Source organism: Bactrocera dorsalis, chromosome 1 (genome assembly GCF_023373825.1).
Source record: "Bactrocera dorsalis isolate Fly_Bdor chromosome 1, ASM2337382v1, whole genome shotgun sequence".
NCBI classification, from domain to species: Eukaryota; Metazoa; Arthropoda; class Insecta; order Diptera; family Tephritidae; genus Bactrocera; species Bactrocera dorsalis.
In genome coordinates, this window is record NC_064303.1 from 114435302 (window position 1) to 114453704 (window position 18403).

At 40.7% G+C, this 18403-nt stretch overlaps 1 protein-coding gene across 1 annotated transcript; it reads left to right on the plus strand.

Moving 5' to 3' along the window:
- The first annotated feature begins 59 nt into the window (after positions 1 to 59).
- LOC105229238 (uncharacterized) lies at positions 60 to 18048 on the plus strand. The gene is made up of 6 exons (XM_011209375.4): positions 60 to 912; positions 15506 to 15833; positions 15997 to 16196; positions 16308 to 16563; positions 16765 to 17375; positions 17482 to 18048. The coding sequence occupies exons 1-6, from the start codon at positions 597 to 599 to the stop codon at positions 17748 to 17750; spliced, it is 1980 nt and encodes a 659-aa protein (XP_011207677.2). The 5' UTR covers positions 60 to 596; the 3' UTR covers positions 17751 to 18048.
- Positions 18049 to 18403: the final 355 nt, after the last annotated feature.

The following is an 18403-nucleotide window of genomic DNA, read 5'->3' on the forward strand; positions in this document are numbered from 1 at the left end:
CCGACAATGACTTTTGGTTGAGCTTGCAGTTGCCACAACCGAACAAAATCAGTTGTTAGCCGCTTTGGTGAAAGAGCGGACGCGTTTACGGCTGCGCAAAAGGTGGTAAAAAGCGAACGTTGAAAATCGACAAGAATTGGTGCAGTCAAAGCCAAAGTGTTGAAAAATTCAACTAATTTTAATTAATCGCTTAGTGTCGTGCAATTCGCTCACATATGCTCTCGCGATAAATTCAAGGTCCATCATTCTTTACCCTTAATTGTAGAGCGGACGAAACGCGTTCTTTGTGTTTGTATTTTGTGTTGGCCACTGATATTTACACGCTTGTATGTGTGTAGGCAACAGTCTACTTGCCAGCGTAGAAAGTGTTGCGCTCATTAGGCGCTTCTTTGTGTAAAATCAACAAAGCAATTCTTTCCGATCTCCGCTAAACTTCTTTTTTTCAATTGAAGTCACAGTCGAAGCATTTAACAAAAACAACAAATATCTTAAAAATACAAACAAACTGCGAAAAAGCCAACTCTTTGTAAAAGTACACAAAAATTGTTGGAAATTTCTGTTCCCAGCTGTGATCGCACCTTTGGCCGAGGGTAAAGATGCGCTTTCGTTCCAGAACCGCATTATTGCTGCCCAGCTGCTGGCGACCGTCAATAAAGAGCGCCAACAACAAAGCTGGTTACAACATTCTGCTTGTTGTCCTCCTGCTGCAGGTGCTAATAGCCGCTGCTGCAGCCGGTGCCGTCACAGCCAGCGCTGGCGGAACGAAAGGATTACAGCGCATGCGGGCAGCGAAGGTAGCGCACGTTCATGGCCTGCAGGCAGTGCCGGAGAGCTTAAGCATCAACAAGTCGCTGACAAAGGACAAGCAAAGCCGATACATCGACGACAGCAATCACTTGGCTGGCAAATACGGTGAGTTCAGTTTGTAAGCAAGATGTCTTCGTTTCTCGAACTGTCAAGTGATAAGTTTCCTAATGGTTACTGTCACGACATACACTAAAAATAACTTGAGGATTGTGTGGCAATTCGAAGACAGCTGGTACAGCTTGGGGATACACACGTTAATGGGTTTTATTAGCAGCCTCTTCATATAAGAAATATGGTGGACAGTTTGATCTTGTTGAACGAGAGGCTCTAACTGTTTTTAATTTATGAGATCAAAAGTAAAGTATGTTTACTTTTGGTATTTACGTACAAATCTTTAAACAATTGCACAAAAATAAGCGAGGTATTCGAATAGGTTTGAAGTTGTACAATTTTTCGTCATAAGGTGGTACACATCAAAGGCACTATTCGTGGCAATTGATCGGTTGGAATTAAAAATTATTTTTTTTTTGTTATAGGAAGTAGACGTGGTTTTTATCTGATTTCGAATATTTTCAGGATATTATTATGAACCAAATTTAATTGAAATCGGTCGAGTAGGGATTATGATTTGCATTTTCATCTAAATTCGGGCGGTGCCACGCCTACTGTTTGACATCGGTTCTTATAAAGTTTTTCCTAATTACTTGGATGTCACATTTTATGGCTCTGGTGTGTTTAGAAGTTTTTAAAAAAATTAAAAATATTTTCCCTTAGCGAACTTGATTATTATAACTTGAATGGTTTAGGAGATATGTATGTACAATAAATTTATAAGAGGGCAGAACACGAACTTTTTTTTAAAAATTGTTGGGCAATATATGGCTATTGCTAATACAACCATTTATCTTCCACTGGAACTTAGTTATTTTATTTTATGTGTCCATCTACAATATCAACCTTCCTTTGGTTTTAAGGATCATGTGTACCAAAGAAGAACAGACAGACAGTCACTCGGAATTCCATCCGTCCTGATCATGTACTACTGTGATCAAATTGAAAGGTGAATTTCCTCGATTTCATCTCCTTAAAAGTAACCCCCTCCCGCTGCAATACACTTATGCTAAAGAATTTTCCAGTCACCATAGCTCTTAGAAAAATCCTCCGTCGTGATGGCCATCAGAGCCGTCTTCGATTCAGCTTTAATATCGGCAATTGAGTCAAAACGGTGTCCTCGAAGTGGTCACGCGACACGATATTATATGAAAATGTGGCGAAATTATCACGAATAACCAATGCAGTATGAGAACATTTTGCATTTCTTTCTTTGTTCAATAAATTCAGACATAGTAAAAATCGAAGAATTCTCTTTTAGAGCCTCACAAATCGACACGTATCTCAAATACTAATGAATATTTTGTCGTGAAATTTAGCATAGATGTAACTAACAGTACTACCACCCTACAGAAAAAAAATTCGAAAAATATAAATTAAAAATTCACCTTTCAAATCAACTTTATTGTTTTTGCTATCCTATCTTCTAAATTGGTTTGAATTGGACACAGTGTGCAAAATTTTACTAAAATCGGTTCAGTAGTTTAGGAGTCAATCACGGATAAACAACGTGAAAATTAATAATTAAAAATTAGTAGCTGTTTTATAGCTTTGCAAGTCGAGGTCTTAGAACAATACAACATTGCATTTAAAAATTATAAAATGTTTAACAATTTTCTTATTCAACGGTGGCTTTTGACTAGTTAATATCAAAACTATAATTTACCCTAACCTAACACAACTTTAGCACGAAATTTTTTTAGGATAGGAAATCCTAATTTTTAACATTAAAATGTTTGTTGTCAGAGCTGTGCTACAGTCTATTATTTGAACATAGCGTAGATTTTCGGAAATAAATACATACAAGAGCTATGTATATAAAGGTAGTAATTATTTTTAAGAATACACTTACACTTAAGCCAACCTACATTAGCCACAACTATACTTTTACATTCTTCCAACTTAGCCCCATTATTTGGCCGGGAGTCTATAGCAAAGTTGAGAAACAAAGCAGCTTTCCTAGATTCTGCGGTGGTCTTTTGAACCCACATCGTCCCCCTCTCTTCCTACTCGCATTCTGCCTGTTTAACGGCGTGAGACTCATTGCTCAGCAGAAGAAGAAGTACCTAATTACCAAACGCCGATTACTACTCATTAGCATTATTTATATTTAAACACTAATTAGGCAAAAATCAAACGAAAACGCTCGCTCAACGAAGCCATAAGAGAACAACAAAAAATTTCCAAAAACAGAAACAAAATTAATTATGTAAAAGGCCAAGTTTTCTTTTCCGTAAACAATTGCATATTCGGCGAGCGCTGCTTTGCTTTCTAAACAGCGTCGCTGAAGTTCCGATTTTGAGGCCAAAAGCAAAAGATTTAAGCAACGAACCAGCATCACGATTAACAATTTGTCTGTCGCGCTCTTTGCCTCTTGCAGGCATATGCACATGTTTCCATGTATGCAGCCTTGGTGTTGCGTTAAATCTTGCTCGTGTGTCATTCTTGTGTTTAACGGCAAGTTAGAAACAAAACCCTTAAACAATGGAAGAAAAACAATGGCCCGCGTGCAGACTTGCAGCTTTCAGCGTGAACTTTCGAAGAGTAAAATAATTAATGCAAAGCCGAATGGAAAAACCTCATGTGCCAACGAAACACTTTCAATTAAGAAAGCAACAAAAACAATAACAACAACACTGTGTACTATTAGAGTACTTTTAGAGGTGACCACAGGCGGATTGTCAGGCAGACAGATGGCAACGTTTAGAAACTCTCCGTACAATTAATGAGGCAACAATTTCATTTGTCGTTTTTACATAGCTTTTGTGGCTGTAGCCATCACATGCTGATCGCCTTTCAATGCTTTTCTTGGCTGCGCTTCTCCGCAGTGGATTGTAGGCATGCGTGTGCTGTACGCGTTGGCTTTGTCACTGCTGGAGTTTGAATACAAGCCTATATATATATGTATATAAAGAAATAATAAAAGGGAACTGCGAAAAAGGGAGCAAGCGGAAACATTGCGAAGATCATGCAGACAGCAAACAAGTCAGTCGGTCAGTCGACTATGGCCATTTACATACCACACATTAACATAAAGACGTAGGCGCAGAATTGCATTATTTTTATATATACACATAGTCGAATCCGGCCAAGCGTTGCTTTGGTTTACATTCTATACTAGTACTATTAGACATATAATAAACTATTCAATACAGTGCGAATTTTATTTACGAATAAAGGCGAAAACGTTTTTGTCGGTATAAGAATCCAAGGGATTGTACCTGAGGCTTAATTTTGAATACGTTCATGCAAATAAATTTCATTGAAAAAATAATGAATTTAAGGCTGCTTTCTAAATATCTGGTTACCAGCCTTTCTGTCCAGTTAGTAGAGTCGCCCGCTTAATAGATTGTACTTAATAAGCATCAACAATGTGCATGGTTAATGAAGATGTCCGCTTAATAGTGCGTCCATTTAAGAAAGCTTTCACTGTATTCTTTATTTATGAATTGTTTTAACTATTCTATCTTCTAAGTCGGTTTGAACTGGGCACAGTGTGCTAAATTTTACTAAAATCGGTTCACTAGTTTAGGAGTCCATCGCGGACAAACATTTGAATTTGCCTATTTTTGGCCTGAATGAGGTTACCCTGTATGAAACAAATTCTTATTCACACATTTTCCATATTTTTCATTTTATTAATATATACTAACGAACTATAATAATTCACGATTTTTTTCCAGCTGTGCACTGTAGATAGTTGGCTTAGATTAGGCATCTCCCTAAAAACCCTCGCTTTTCTGTTAACTTCTGCTAAGATCACCATTGAGTATACAAATAATGACCAAAAGCACATAACAGGTGGCCACTGAGGCATTAATATGCAAATGAGGGGAGTACAAGTGCCCTAAATCTGATTGCTCATTTATTAAATGGAAAATTCTCCATTGAAAGTGAACCAGAAAAACAAATGCAAATGAGGCTAAGTTTTCAGTGACGGCAAGTCTTCAAACAACAACAAAATATTAGGAAATAATCGCTATATAATATTAGGAGATCGCTTTTCATATTTATAGACTTGAAAACTAAAAGTCACGCAATTGGGAAGACACATGTGGTAGCCGAAATGACTTGACAATTCCTGAAAATTACAATAACAAAGAGTTATAAGCCGTGAGCTGGTAACCCGGACCATATGTTTTCATTGTTCAACACAATACAAAAATGCAACAACGCTTGAGACGCTTGTGTAATTGCATAGCGCGCGTTTGTATGGCTGCGGCTGCCTTACCAATTCCCATTATTTTTTTATTGTATTTTTTTTTGTTTTGCAACCTCTGTTGAGTGTTAATATTTGAATGCTTTTCATATTAATTAAATTGTGTTGTAGCATGAAAAAGATGAAAAAGTGAAAGTTTGGCCCAGCGATGCGGCAACGCACTGATTACCAACACAATGGCGCTGACTGCTGACTGCGCTGGGAGTCGTCTTTGAATTCGGGCGGCATAACAAGATTAGACGGTTTGTTATACTTTCAATGGGCATGTAATAAATCATTTACTTAAGCGCTTATGAATTTTTCGAAGCGCTTTATGATGGATCTTAAACGGTTGCAGCATGTGGCTGAAAGTGAAATTGGGGCACAAATCGAACAAAGCACGAACCGTATTGAATGCGCCAGCGCAAGAAGTGCAAAACAATAGAAGCACACTCGCCCGTCGTGTAAGTCTTTCGTGCGCGCACTGGTGCGATGGCGGCGGCGGCGGTGTCGGCGGTAGCGGTGTGGAGCGCTTTGGTCACAGTTAAGAATGAAAGTCTATAAAATTTAATGAACCGCTGCAAGATGCGGTGGTTAAATGGTTGGCTTTGTTTGTGCATTTGCGGTTGAAGAACAACAGAAGTGCCGCAATTGAATTCGTGCGAGCGGCGAGTGGCGAGAAAATTGCGCGAGTTGTTTGGCGTTTTATGTTGGCGTTGAAAGTGCAAATATTTATTTTGCACTAAAATTGTCAAATTAACTACAAACAGTGATTGCGCTTCGCCTTTGGGCATGTGCGTGTGCGTGTGCGCGTGTGTGTGCGCGCCAGCTTTCGCCTCACTTGCGCCACAAGCAACACGCCTATAATGAGACACTACGAGAACGCAACTTGTTCTGGCGCAGTGGCGCGGATTCTAGTCACGTTTTTTCAGCGCGGCGGCTTGGCACTGACTTTCTTTTCACATACTTTATTTGGCTGCTTTTCATTTGTGCGGGTATGTGTTTTCGTTTTGCCTTTTTGGATTTTTTGCTTGAAGCGCAATATGCAAGCGTGACACCTTCAAAGTCAGCTCCGCCGTCTGCGTTAACCGCCTAAACATATTTTACCACATACTGTCAACGCGTTGAACAAATGACGCTTGCCACATAAATTGTCAACTTAACTGTTTACGGTTGAACGGCTGATTTCTTATTCGTCTGCGTTGCAGAAACTCAACAAAAAAATAGTCAAAAACCAAAGCCGTCTTATTTGCGCGGCGACTACTTCATACCGTTTCACAACCTGCAAGAGCACGCACACACGGTCACTCCTACATTCTTAACTGCACAGACGCACACACATACACACACAGGCAGCTTGCCACGAGCAGTCATTGACCGTCCAGCGCGTCCACCGTGTTCTCAGCGCCGAGCATACATTTGCGCTTCTGTTGTTGTTGTTGTTGTTGTGTTGGGCATTTATTGACATTTTATGTCCCTATTTAGCGCTAAATGCGCACATAAATAATACAACTGAAACATACGAAACGACCTTTTCGGGCGACCGCCACAAGCGCATGCTTTTACAACACTCCAACGGCGCTTACCGTTAAGCCTCGTTTGCATGGTGAGAAACTTTATGACTCTACTTTTGAGCACTCAAGCCGTTGCGAATGAGTTGCCACTCGCTGTGCACATAAAAACACAGCTAAAATAACAAATCGCTTGCAATTAAATCATATAACTCGAATATATTGACATTGGCAATAAATGCAAATTAAACTCAACCGAATTATATCGGTTTGTGAGTCGTAAACTTCAATAGTGATTAAATTAGAGCTTACAAGGGGTTCGCTCAGTTAGAGATAACTGATTGGATTGTGTCATCATAAAGGGTTTGTCCGGAGTAATAGGACTGATTTTCTTCCGCCGCGACTGTATTTCGGAGCGTTCACGTACCGACTGGATTCGGTAGAGGGCGTTCCTAGCGAACGAGCGGCTGGTCAGTTGACTCCGAGCACCTGGTAAGTCAGGACAAACATTTTCGCAAGACGTGTTTCTGTGAGTGGTGCAAGCCGAAAATGGAGCATTCGTTAGAGCAGAGGTACGTGATTAAATTTTGTGTGAAACTTGGAAAATCTGCGACAGAGACGTTTAATATGATCAATCAGGCTTACCCAGATGTTGCTTTAGCAAGAAGAGGTGTGAAGGAGGGCCAGGAAGAGGTCGCTGATGAAGACCGTGCTGAGAGACCTGCGACTTCGACAAACATCGACAATGTGACTCGTGTGCGCAAAGTTGTGAACTTAGACCGCCGACTAAGTATTCGTTTTATTGCCCAGATGTTCAATTTATTAAAATCTGTGGTTCATGATCATGTGGCGGAGCAGTTGAGCATGCGCAGGGTGTGCGCGAAGATGGTCCCGAGTGGAAGTGTGCCAAGACAATTTGAACATGTGTGAAAATTACCCCCAATGTTTAATAATTTAATAACAGGTGACAAGTCATGGATCTTTGAGTATGATACCCTTTCTTTTCTTTTGAGACGACAGATGGTATCTGCAAATGCACTTCGGCTCTGAGGGCAATTACAGAAAATGCCTTCCGTAATGCCTTTAATGCTTGGAAATCACGCTGGCAGCACTGCATCGATCAGAAGGAGCCTATTTTGAAAGTTTTTAAAGAATTGTAACAATTGGTTCAATAAATTTTTTTAAATCGACTCAGTTCTATTACTCTTTTAAGTTTTAAAAATTTGTTTAAAAGACTATCAGTAATACATCGATTTATTAAAGAATCTTCCACGCTTTTACTCAAAAATTCGTCACAAAACTCAACAACACCAATATACTTTTTTCTCGGTGTATCAAGTCGCACAGGCCTCAAACATTTTGTGGGTACTTTCTGTCAATTGTCGGGGATTTTTGCGAAAATTTTGTAATTTGTTTACATTTAATTTAGTTGTTTGCCATTTTCGTTGGTCGCATAGGCGCATTTGCCATATGCATGTATATGCATATGTGTCCAGGTATGTGTAAATATCATGTTGTACGAATGGGCTGGTGTGTAATGTGGCTGTTTTCGCCATTTTCGCCGAACCTCACTTGACCCATTAACCGCCTGACATTATTGCAAGCTTCCAACTTATTTAGCAGCGTGTTTGACAGCGGCGCTCGCCGTGTTGTTTTTGCTTAATTAAAAAAATCTTTAATGCGAGTAATTTGCTGCTGCTGCTATTGGCATTTTCGTTGATGGAAACTTTTCCAACTTGTCGAATGTGCGTGCCGATGAAATGGAAAGAACGTTGGTGAACGTCGCTTGCTTGCCGCCAGCGATGTCGGCGGACATTTCCACTTATTCTTTTCTACTTTTTGGCTACATTTTGTATATTACGATTTCTTGTTTTTGCTAGTTTTTTTTTTGTTCAGATGAAAGTTTCGCTTATGAATTTTATTGAACCGGAAGCAATAATGGAGGTGACTGGTGAAAAATAACAAATCAAAGTATAGGTAAAATTTTTTGGCTTTTAAGTTCACGTCAATAGTAACAACACCTAAATATGTTTAGTGAAAATCGCACCTAAAAGCGTCTTAACTTGAAAAAGTGGAAAGACGATAGGGTCAATCACAGGATTAAAAATTGTCCGTCTCTTCTAAAAATGTCGCCCAAGTGGTGTCTGTTTTGAAGCTGTTTAAGCTGGGTTCTTAAAAACTCAGTTGTGCAGCAAATGTGGTGTCATCAAATTTCAGTCATAAACTTTTATTACTTTAAATTTATAGTTGGAATTTTAATGTTTTTTGCGAAGACATAAGCAAGTTTATTAATCCGTGTTTGGCACTCTTGCAGCATGTACGTTTTTTCAGTCTAAACGAAGGAGGAGACTGCCTCATAGTTCAGTACTATAAGTAATAATCGCTTTTGGTGTTTGGCAGGAAAAAAAGTAATATATTTTACTACCTTTAACATACATACATGGCGCTGATAGACATCACCAGCAATGCTCTCAGATAAAGTTAAAATTTTTTATTAGCAATATTATTTAACTAATCTTTTATAAAATGTTATTAGGAAACGAAAATTGAGAATCGAATTCTTCAAGCAGAAGCTAGAACATTTCGCGGGATCTGAAAGCCTTAGCACATTGTTGGACACCGTTGTCGCAGAGTGGCGGCAGTCGTGTTTATCAGTGGAAGCAAAAGGATAGCAGTAAAAAGCAGCATTAGTAAGGTTATTTATAACTGTAATACTATGCTATGTATAACTGTTGCACTTGCACGCTGTTAGTGGCAGTTGGACGGCCACCAATCCAGTGGTCAACTGAAGCGCGTATGAAACATTTCTCTGCTCTCAAATGCCATTGTTGCCAACCATTTGGCACTTTCATACAGTGATGGATAAAACCAAAATGTTACCTAACGTGTGCGCCGCCATGTTCAAACACTGTTGAATTACTGCACTGCACTTTCCTCGCGAACAGCACCAACGAAAATGATAGGAAAGGGGCGCGGTCTTGTCGATTAAAACGGAAAGGTGCTCTCGTACCATTTATTACGTAATCAAAAAGCATTCGATACTCTACAATCGCCGGCTTCGCTTCTAACGAAAGTGAGTGCAAAAAAGTATGTTGCCACTTACCACTTACGCCACGAATTGGCTCATCCTCGCCGCAATATTAGGGCAATTTGCATTAAATTGCACTTTGCATGCAACAAACAGACGCAAATTGCATTTAATTAAATTCGCATTTGCCTGCCAACTGTGAGTGTTTGTATTTGGCAAACGCTCATGCTCATTCATACATACACACATATGTATATATGTATGCTTGAACGTTGGTATGTAAGTGAGCATATGCAAATGTGTGCGGCTTGTTGCTCTGCGTTGCATTAAAAGGGTTACACACTGCCGTTCTTTTTCTGTCAGCACCGGTAATTGCTGGCCATTTCCTGCCACAGCCGAGCGATAAGCCAATGCAGCACTTTTTAAAAGCCAATAGCCTGACCAGCTGTTGCCGAAGCCGCTATCTGACGAATGTTCTGTGCCAAACCGCCTGTGTGTGTGTGTGGGTATGCAAACAAATGGTCATTTCAGCATATTTAAATACATATGTACATACATATATGTATATATTGTTAGCTGCGGATATTAGCATAATTGCAAACGTATCGGTTTCTCCATGATTTCCTTCGCATATCATTGTCATTAGTGACAATCTGCTCCTTCTTGTTTACCATATGTAATTATACAAGCCATTCGCCGTCGCAAGTAAGAGTGAAAATGTGTGTTTAGCTGGAAATCGCCGCTAAATTGCTGCAGGAAATGGACAAAGAGTGGCGGACCAGTTCGGCGCGAAAGTCTTTTGTTTAATATACTTGTTCTCTGTGAGCACTCATACGCAAATACTTATTACACTCATATATATATGCATACAACCGGGTTTCTACAGCTGGGAAAATGGCAGTAAGAAAGAACATAATTCTTGTTCAATTTCTGTGAGGGAAAACCAAAAGTGATGTGAAAATAAAGAGCTTTAAACTATCCATTGGAAATAATTGCGAAAAATTACACAGTTTCCACACTTACTTTATTCCGTCGGCGCTGACAAGCCTTTTACGTTCACTCTTTACATAACTAGGTGCAGGGTTCGTCCGGAAAGTAATAGGACTGAGTCAATTTGAAAAAATTTATGGAACGAATCGTTACAAGTCTTCACAAAAATTCAAAATTTGCATCGATGCAGCGCTGCCGCAAGATTTCCAAGCATTGAAAGCGTCACGGAAAGCATTCTCCGGAATAGCCTTAAGATCCGAGATGCATGCTGCTTGGATCCCCACTCTCATCTCAAAATGCTTGCTTTTCATCAGCCTTTTCAGGCTAGGAAACAAAAAAGTCCGTAGGGGCCACATCTGGGCTGTAGGGCGGTTGCGAAAGCGTTGGGATGCCAACCTTGGTTAAGTACCTGTTCACAAGAAAGGCGGTGTGAGCCGGGGCGTTGTCGTGGTGCAAATTCCAATCGGCTGCGACGTTTGACTCTTCGTTTGAGTCTCTTGTGAACTTCTACGTAAAACTTGGTTGACGGTTTGTCCAGGAGGAACAAATTCATGGTGGACGATGCCTTAGATGTCAAAAAAGTCAATGAGCATCGTTTTCACTTCGGATTTGCTCAAGACGCCGGCGTGTGCCACTCAGAAGATTGCTGCTTCATCATATCAAACATCCCTGTAGCAGATTTACCGTCTTTCACACAGAATTTAATAGCGTAGCTCTGCTCTAACGAACGCTGCACTTTCGGTTTACACCGTTCACAGAAACACGTTGCGTGAAAATGTTCGTTCTGACTCTCCAGGTACTCGGAGACAACTGACCAGCCGGCCTCTAGAAGTACAGTCGGGGCAGAATAAAGTCAGTCCTATTACTTTCTGGACAAACCCTATATATTGAAAACAAAGATAAACGTGCACAGAAATTAAAAGTACATTTGTTCCAACGAGAAAATTGCCAAATCATAAATTACTATTCAAAGCCAAGAAACTCCAAAACAAAGCTTTACAATATATGTATTACTTTATTATTATTAATAAACAACAATTCCAACAACAATTAATCGGCTTCAACTGACCCTAATCCTATCTCATACTTCCTGTTTTCGATAGCTTGTTTTCGTGTTGCACTTCAGTTTTTAGGAGCATCGAGGAATTAATTAATGATTGTAACCTAAATCTAAAATGAATACAACAACACCTGCAAAGTGCGCACTCAGCTAACTTACAAGAAAATTACATTTCTTCACGTAGTCAAGCAGCTGGCTGAGTGCTCTGACCAGGCGTGTGCTTCGGAGATCTCAATTAGGCTGCCAGTTCCGCCGAATAATGAGAATTAAAATTGTACAATGAAGCGAAACGAAAGCAATGGAAAAGGGAGGAGATGGGCAACAAAAAACTTAAATGTACTAAATAGTAATAAGCTCTTGTTGCTGTCGAAATTTGTTGCAATTTTGCGCCTGATTATACAGACTCTTTTAAACACTTATAAATTACTCGACCGAAGTATGCTCAAGAGGAGAGCGAGGTAGACTATGTTCATACATGTCTTTACCGATTTTTTCTTCAACTAATATCATTATACATTTATGCATAGTTTTATTATCAGCCGCGTCAACAAATGTCCTCTGAGCATTAAGTTATCCTAAACGCTTTACAATCGTGCATTTGAGCATTTATTGCTCGGATATATTTGTACAACATAACACCTAAGTATGCCTCACATCTACATGCGTTCGTATGTAATCATTCGGTAATGCACGCTTGCAGAGCCAATAGATACTTATATGCATGTTTGTAATATTGAATGTTGCCACACGAAGCCACTGAGGCAAGAAAACGTGCTGCATCTATAAGCAGCAGTAGCAACAGCAGCAACAACTGTGAAAAATTGCAACAAAACCTCTGATTGTAGATAAACTAGGCAAACAGTAGTGATGGCACGCGAGAACGTGAGGGTCTTGACAGAATTCCGTAAAGCTTATTGTAACAGCTCACTCCCAGCAGGAAAGCACTGAGCTATATTTTTTTCGAAGCTTCATACTTTTTGAATATAGTAGCTAGAATGGCGCAAACAATGTTGAGCCAGCTTCTTCATCTAAATATAACTACGCAACACTTATACAATAATCAAAACCTGCAATATGGTATACCACTTATTCACTTGGCTTAAGGCAATTCGTTGCACGTTGCACCTATTCGCTGTTTTGATTGTGGAATTTTGCTTAAAAGAAAGTAAAATTAATTTTTAGAGCACACAATTGGTGTCGGCATACCGCTACTTGACTCAGTTGACCTTCAAGCAGAATGAAATAAATGCACCCAATGACAAAGTGGCATGCACGGAGGGGAACTTCATTGACCCCTTCAACCCACGCTGAGGTTCTGCAGTAACAACAATGAGCAGTGCAATCAACCATAAACTCTCCAATGGCCAACTGACCAAAATCACCAAAATCGTAGCGCGATCAACAGAATGAGCTCAGCTGCGGCAATTCTCAGTAAGCACTGCGTTTGCATTTTGTGGAATAATTTGGCATTAGCTTGGAAAAGGTCAAGCGCCAGTCGCACAGGGGTCAAGTGTCAAAAGCGTGCGTCACAAATTCTGTTGCTTAAGCTGCCAGTACTGCTGCCACAGACTTGTGGCAATGCAATTATGTATTTTTTGTGTTGTGACTCAGAAGCTGTCGTTGCCGAACAGCTGCCGCAATTTTCATTCATCGGTTTGTACTTAGGCAGGCAGCGACAGCAATGCCATCACTTACATATTTGTTGTCCATTATGCCGAGCGACGGCAGCGAATTGGGTTAATACACTCGCGTTTAGTCGCATCGAGTGTCGGGTGTCGGATGTTGAGTGTCGAGAACGAGTTCGTGCCGAGCGCGCTTAGAATGACTAGCGTGATTGAGTTTACGTTCGAAGCAGAACAGCTGCTCTTACAACAACACCAATAACAGGGACGTTGATAATGATTGTAGGAGCGACCAGCAAAAGCTTTGTCGTTTTCACTTTTTGGACTGGATTCACTTGGTTCGCTGTTACCAACTGTCTCACCGACGGCGGGCGTTGAGTGGTGTACTTAGGGGGGTTTAACTTGTCTGCAATGAGCGCAGTGCACGTACGCTGGCTCAATGGCCCATTTGTTGCAAGTTGCAAGTATTTGACGTTTATTTGATTTGTTGTCAATGCGTTCGGTGCCGTGATTATAGCTGATGCTTGACGGTTGCTGTTTGATGGCTTTCGCACCGCAGTGGCCAACTCGAAGCATCTGCCACCATGTTGCGTTGCCTGGCTCTCGTAGACGATGTGCTGTTAGCATTTACCCCTGCTGCCATTGACAATTTGTCAATTCGTTGCCCTTTGTTCGAGCTACTGAGACATGCCACAAATAACTATCGGCCACTGAAATTGGAATATTTGTATGTGTTCTATTGATTATATGGAATTTCTACACGAGTGTAATTTTGAAATACTTGTCTGAGTGGATGTCGAAAAATATATATACATTAAACTTATGACGATCTTCACTATTTGAGCCACCACAAATCAAAATTTTTTATATAAGAGTTGAAGATGATAACTAAAAACTGTTGATATAAAAAAGCTATACTCGTAAGCTCTCTTATTTAAATTTCATGTCCACCTACCGTTGACCGACTTAAACAGACTTTACCTCAAGGGTCACGAGCATAGCATCCATTTGTTTGAATAAATTATTTACAATTTAATTAAACCTTCAGCTAATATTTCCAAAGCTGACTGCTCTGTATATTTCCGAGCACTAAAAATCTTCCGCTGATCGTCAACGAAACACCAACAAAGGCGGTAGCTTAAAATTTAACGAGCTGCACAGCACTTGGCTGGCCCTGGCCATGCTCCTGCGGGAGTAATTAAAATGTTTGGATTACTATGCGGCCAAAGCATTGAAGTAACCGCAAAAGACACATGCACATATACGCGCACAGACGTTTGCCACACAACCACGAAAGCCGAAAGCTCACCAACGCAAAATCCCACTGCCCCACAGCCCATGGCAAATAACAGCACTCGAAATCAAGCAGTGATGCGACTTTGTGCTTGTGCGCATGCGTTGCAGCACCGTTGGGAATATTTATGCATGTGGCATAAGCGTATATAAATATGTATGTACGTACGTGTGTGTTTATAGAATAACAAATAAGAACAACGGCGACAGCTGCAACCAGCGAGATAACGAAGAAGCAGAATGCAAAGAGGAAGAATGGCAGTCAGCATCCGTTTACGAGTGTACGAGATGTTCAAGCTGCCAGAACATGAGCTTGGCTGGTGCGGCATCTTTCCGCCAAACTCGTACTAGTTGTGCGCGGCGAGGGGGCTCTGGTGGGTTGAGGCGGTGGAGTCGTTACAGTAGAGGCAAGTTTACCATAACTAGCACACCTACATATGCATTGCAATCTATTGCTGCGCAGTGAAGGGGGACTGCTGCAGACACATTTGTTGCAGTTGTCGTTACCGTTGCTCAGCAACGATTCTTGACTGCAGTTACTTTCGCATGCAACCAATAACAACAAGAGTGACAACTAGTTGTGGCAAATACAGTAAATCTATGCATTTGCACTCAGAATTTGAAGTGTAAGTGTGTTTGTAAATGTGAGGTATGGCGGTATAATATACAAAGATATACAAAATTTGGTCTCAGTTTCCTAAATATGCTAACACATTTCTTCGTTCACATAATTAATTATAATTAAGGTCTCAGTAGGTTCTTTATTTTCTAGTTCTGCTTCAAAATTTCGTTTTTCAATCATTAACAAGCACTAATGCGCTCCAAACGTCAACTAGCCGTCATTTTAATAACTGCAATTATCTTATTCTCGTTTTATAATTGCAGAGATACGAAGTGTTTCGGGTGAGCCCAATTACAAATCCGTTAATCTAACCTGGGAGGTGGAATTCGTGCCCTCCGCCGATTTGACAACACCGACGACCGCCGATATTGATGCTATCACCAACAGCAGCGCCGAAGTGGAACCGCCGAAAGCGTTTCAGATTTTCTTTTGTGAATTACAGTCATTTGGACCGCATCGTTGTCGCTCCAAATTAGTGAACGAAACTCAACAGCTGGAACCAAACGGTAACGACGACGACAACAATCACAGCAACAACCATAAAGTCAGCAACAAGAACAATAATGTGGAAGACGAACAGGCGAAAAGCAGGTGAGTGTTAACTATTCTAATATCACATCAACTGGGTCACTGATAAAATCAGCACAACAAAGCAGAATAGAATACTGCTAACGCTTGACTTAGATAGCGCGTTTTCGCGTTTTTTTCTTCAACCAGTATCACAATGCATTTTTGTCCATATTTCTATTATTAGCCGGCAGTTACGGCATTACGCGGTGCAGATCGAAAATCTCCGCATGGCCACCAAATACAGCTTCCACATCCGACCGCAGGCGAAGCGCAGAAATATGAAAATCACTGGGCGCTCAGAGCTTTTCGGCAACGAAATCGACGACGAAGCGAAGGGCGTGCCGCTTGATGGCGGCCAAACTATCATTATACCAACGAAAGGATGTAAGCATTGATATGCTAATTTGTAGCGCAGATGAAGTGGAAAATTATAGAGATTTTATAAACAAGTAAAATGCTTTCCTTTCTCTGGCTGGGTTGTTCCCACTTTTTCAGTTGCTGCACAAGCCACAAAGTGCTTGCCACAAGCCTCTGAGATCGAAGTGGAAACCGGTCCATACTTTGGTGGGAAGATTGTTGTCGATGGCGGCAACTGTGGCATAAAGGGTGACCAGAATGATCCCACCGATCGTTATACGATGCGAATCGATCACAAAATGTGCGGCAGTTTGGTGAAGCCGGAAACAAATACGGTTGAAACGTTTATAACGGTACAGGAGAAGTTGGGCATCTACACACACAGCACACGAAGGTAAATTCGACTAAATAACAAAGATGACATTAAAATACTAAAAACCAAAATTAAACCCCTTTATAAAATATTATAAAAAATACCAATTTGAAGCAAACTGTAGAAACGTTATTAAAATCCGAAAATCTTTAATATATAGTTCAGAAATACCCGTGCGCCGGTATTAAATTTTCCTGTCGTCTCTTTAATTTTGCTTCTCAGGTTCGTCGTGGTTTGCAGCTTCCAATCGGGCATGCAGACGGTGCGCGCCAGTTTTACCGTACCCGGAAGTGACGGTGTGGCCGCCGCAGTTGAAAATGATCCCTTCGAGCCGGACGATCGGCTGGGCCGAGAACAGCGCTATATGCGCTTTGTGGATAAGAGTGCACTAGTTTTGAAGGAGCATGTGCCCATGGAACCTATAGCGCCCGCAGCGCGCACGCAAAGTTTGGAATCTGACGAAAGCATTGCGTTGGTCCAAGAGGTAACCGAGGCTGCCAACGTCAGTTCAGAGCGCAGCGTAGCTAACGTGCTGCAGACCGTCGACAGCAGTGACGTGCCGAACAGTGTGGCCTTGTTGGAGGACATTGTGCCCGGCGTTAATGAGCAGCATATCAAGCACGAAAATGTAATGCTGAAGCTGCAGGAAGTTGACGAACAGCATGAGCACGATGCCGCTCCTACAGTGCCGGTGATGGCGGCACGTGCGGCCAAGTACGCGAAACTGGTGCGCGAGCAGGCGGTCGCCAATTTGCTGGCAGATGAGGCGAACACCAGCGGCACAATGAGTGTGGAGCAGTGGTATCACTTGCACAATACAGTCGAGGGAAGAGGTGAGTACTTATTCCTTACGAATATACACTATATTTATTTACAAAGTGAAGTCATGACACTTTTACTCAATATTTTTTTGTGTTTGTTAACTTTGACTCGTCTCAGGTTTTGCCACAACTTTGGAGCGCATTTCGTCGAATGCCGGCAGTATTATCATCACTGTTTCGCTGTGTGTGATAGTTTTGGGCATCTTCGTGTTTGTCGTGTTTCGTGAGGCGCGTCGTCAGCGCTACATTCGCAGTAACATTAAAATGCAGCAGCTGCACTCGTCACGCGCCTCATCGTCTACATCGCTGTCAGCCAGCAAGCCGCAACCAGGGAAGCGAACAATGCCACGTGCTCTGCAGGCTCAGCTTCCACAGGGGTCCATGTAGGAGCACTAGGGTGGGTCCAGCAATTTAAATAAAGACCGGACTGAAGGTGTTGCAAATAGTACCATAGTTCTTAATGAGATTAGATTAGTTGAATAGCGTATATGAGAGGAAATATTTTATGGATACATAATATATCTACGTATGTATTAATTAGAGAAATAAGAAGTTGCACACGAACCCGTGAAACCGTTTACCTAACTCCAGCTATGGTCACTCGTCTTGTTAAATGGCAAAATAGCCGGACTAATAATACCGTTGCGGATTTAACTCAAGGTGACTGAGCATAGATATACATTTTTAAATGAGAAAAATATCAAAAATATGTGAAAACTTCTCCTAAAATAATTTTATTTGAATATTCAATATTTTTATGTCGGACTCAACCACATAACATTATATAGAATCTTGCATAAAAATCACATTGAAACTATTAGAAGTAGTACTTATAAGCGCTGATCGCAATAAACACGAAGTAAGCACTTGGTATTTTACAGTTATTTAAGTTACTTATAAATAAAAATTAATTTTTAGTTTCTTAGCTATTTTATTGCGAATGACTAAAGGTATAAAACGCACTAGGCTTTAATATTTCTGTTCGACTAATATTAGAAAATAAGTTAAATAATATAATAATTTTATTATTTTCTTCATAA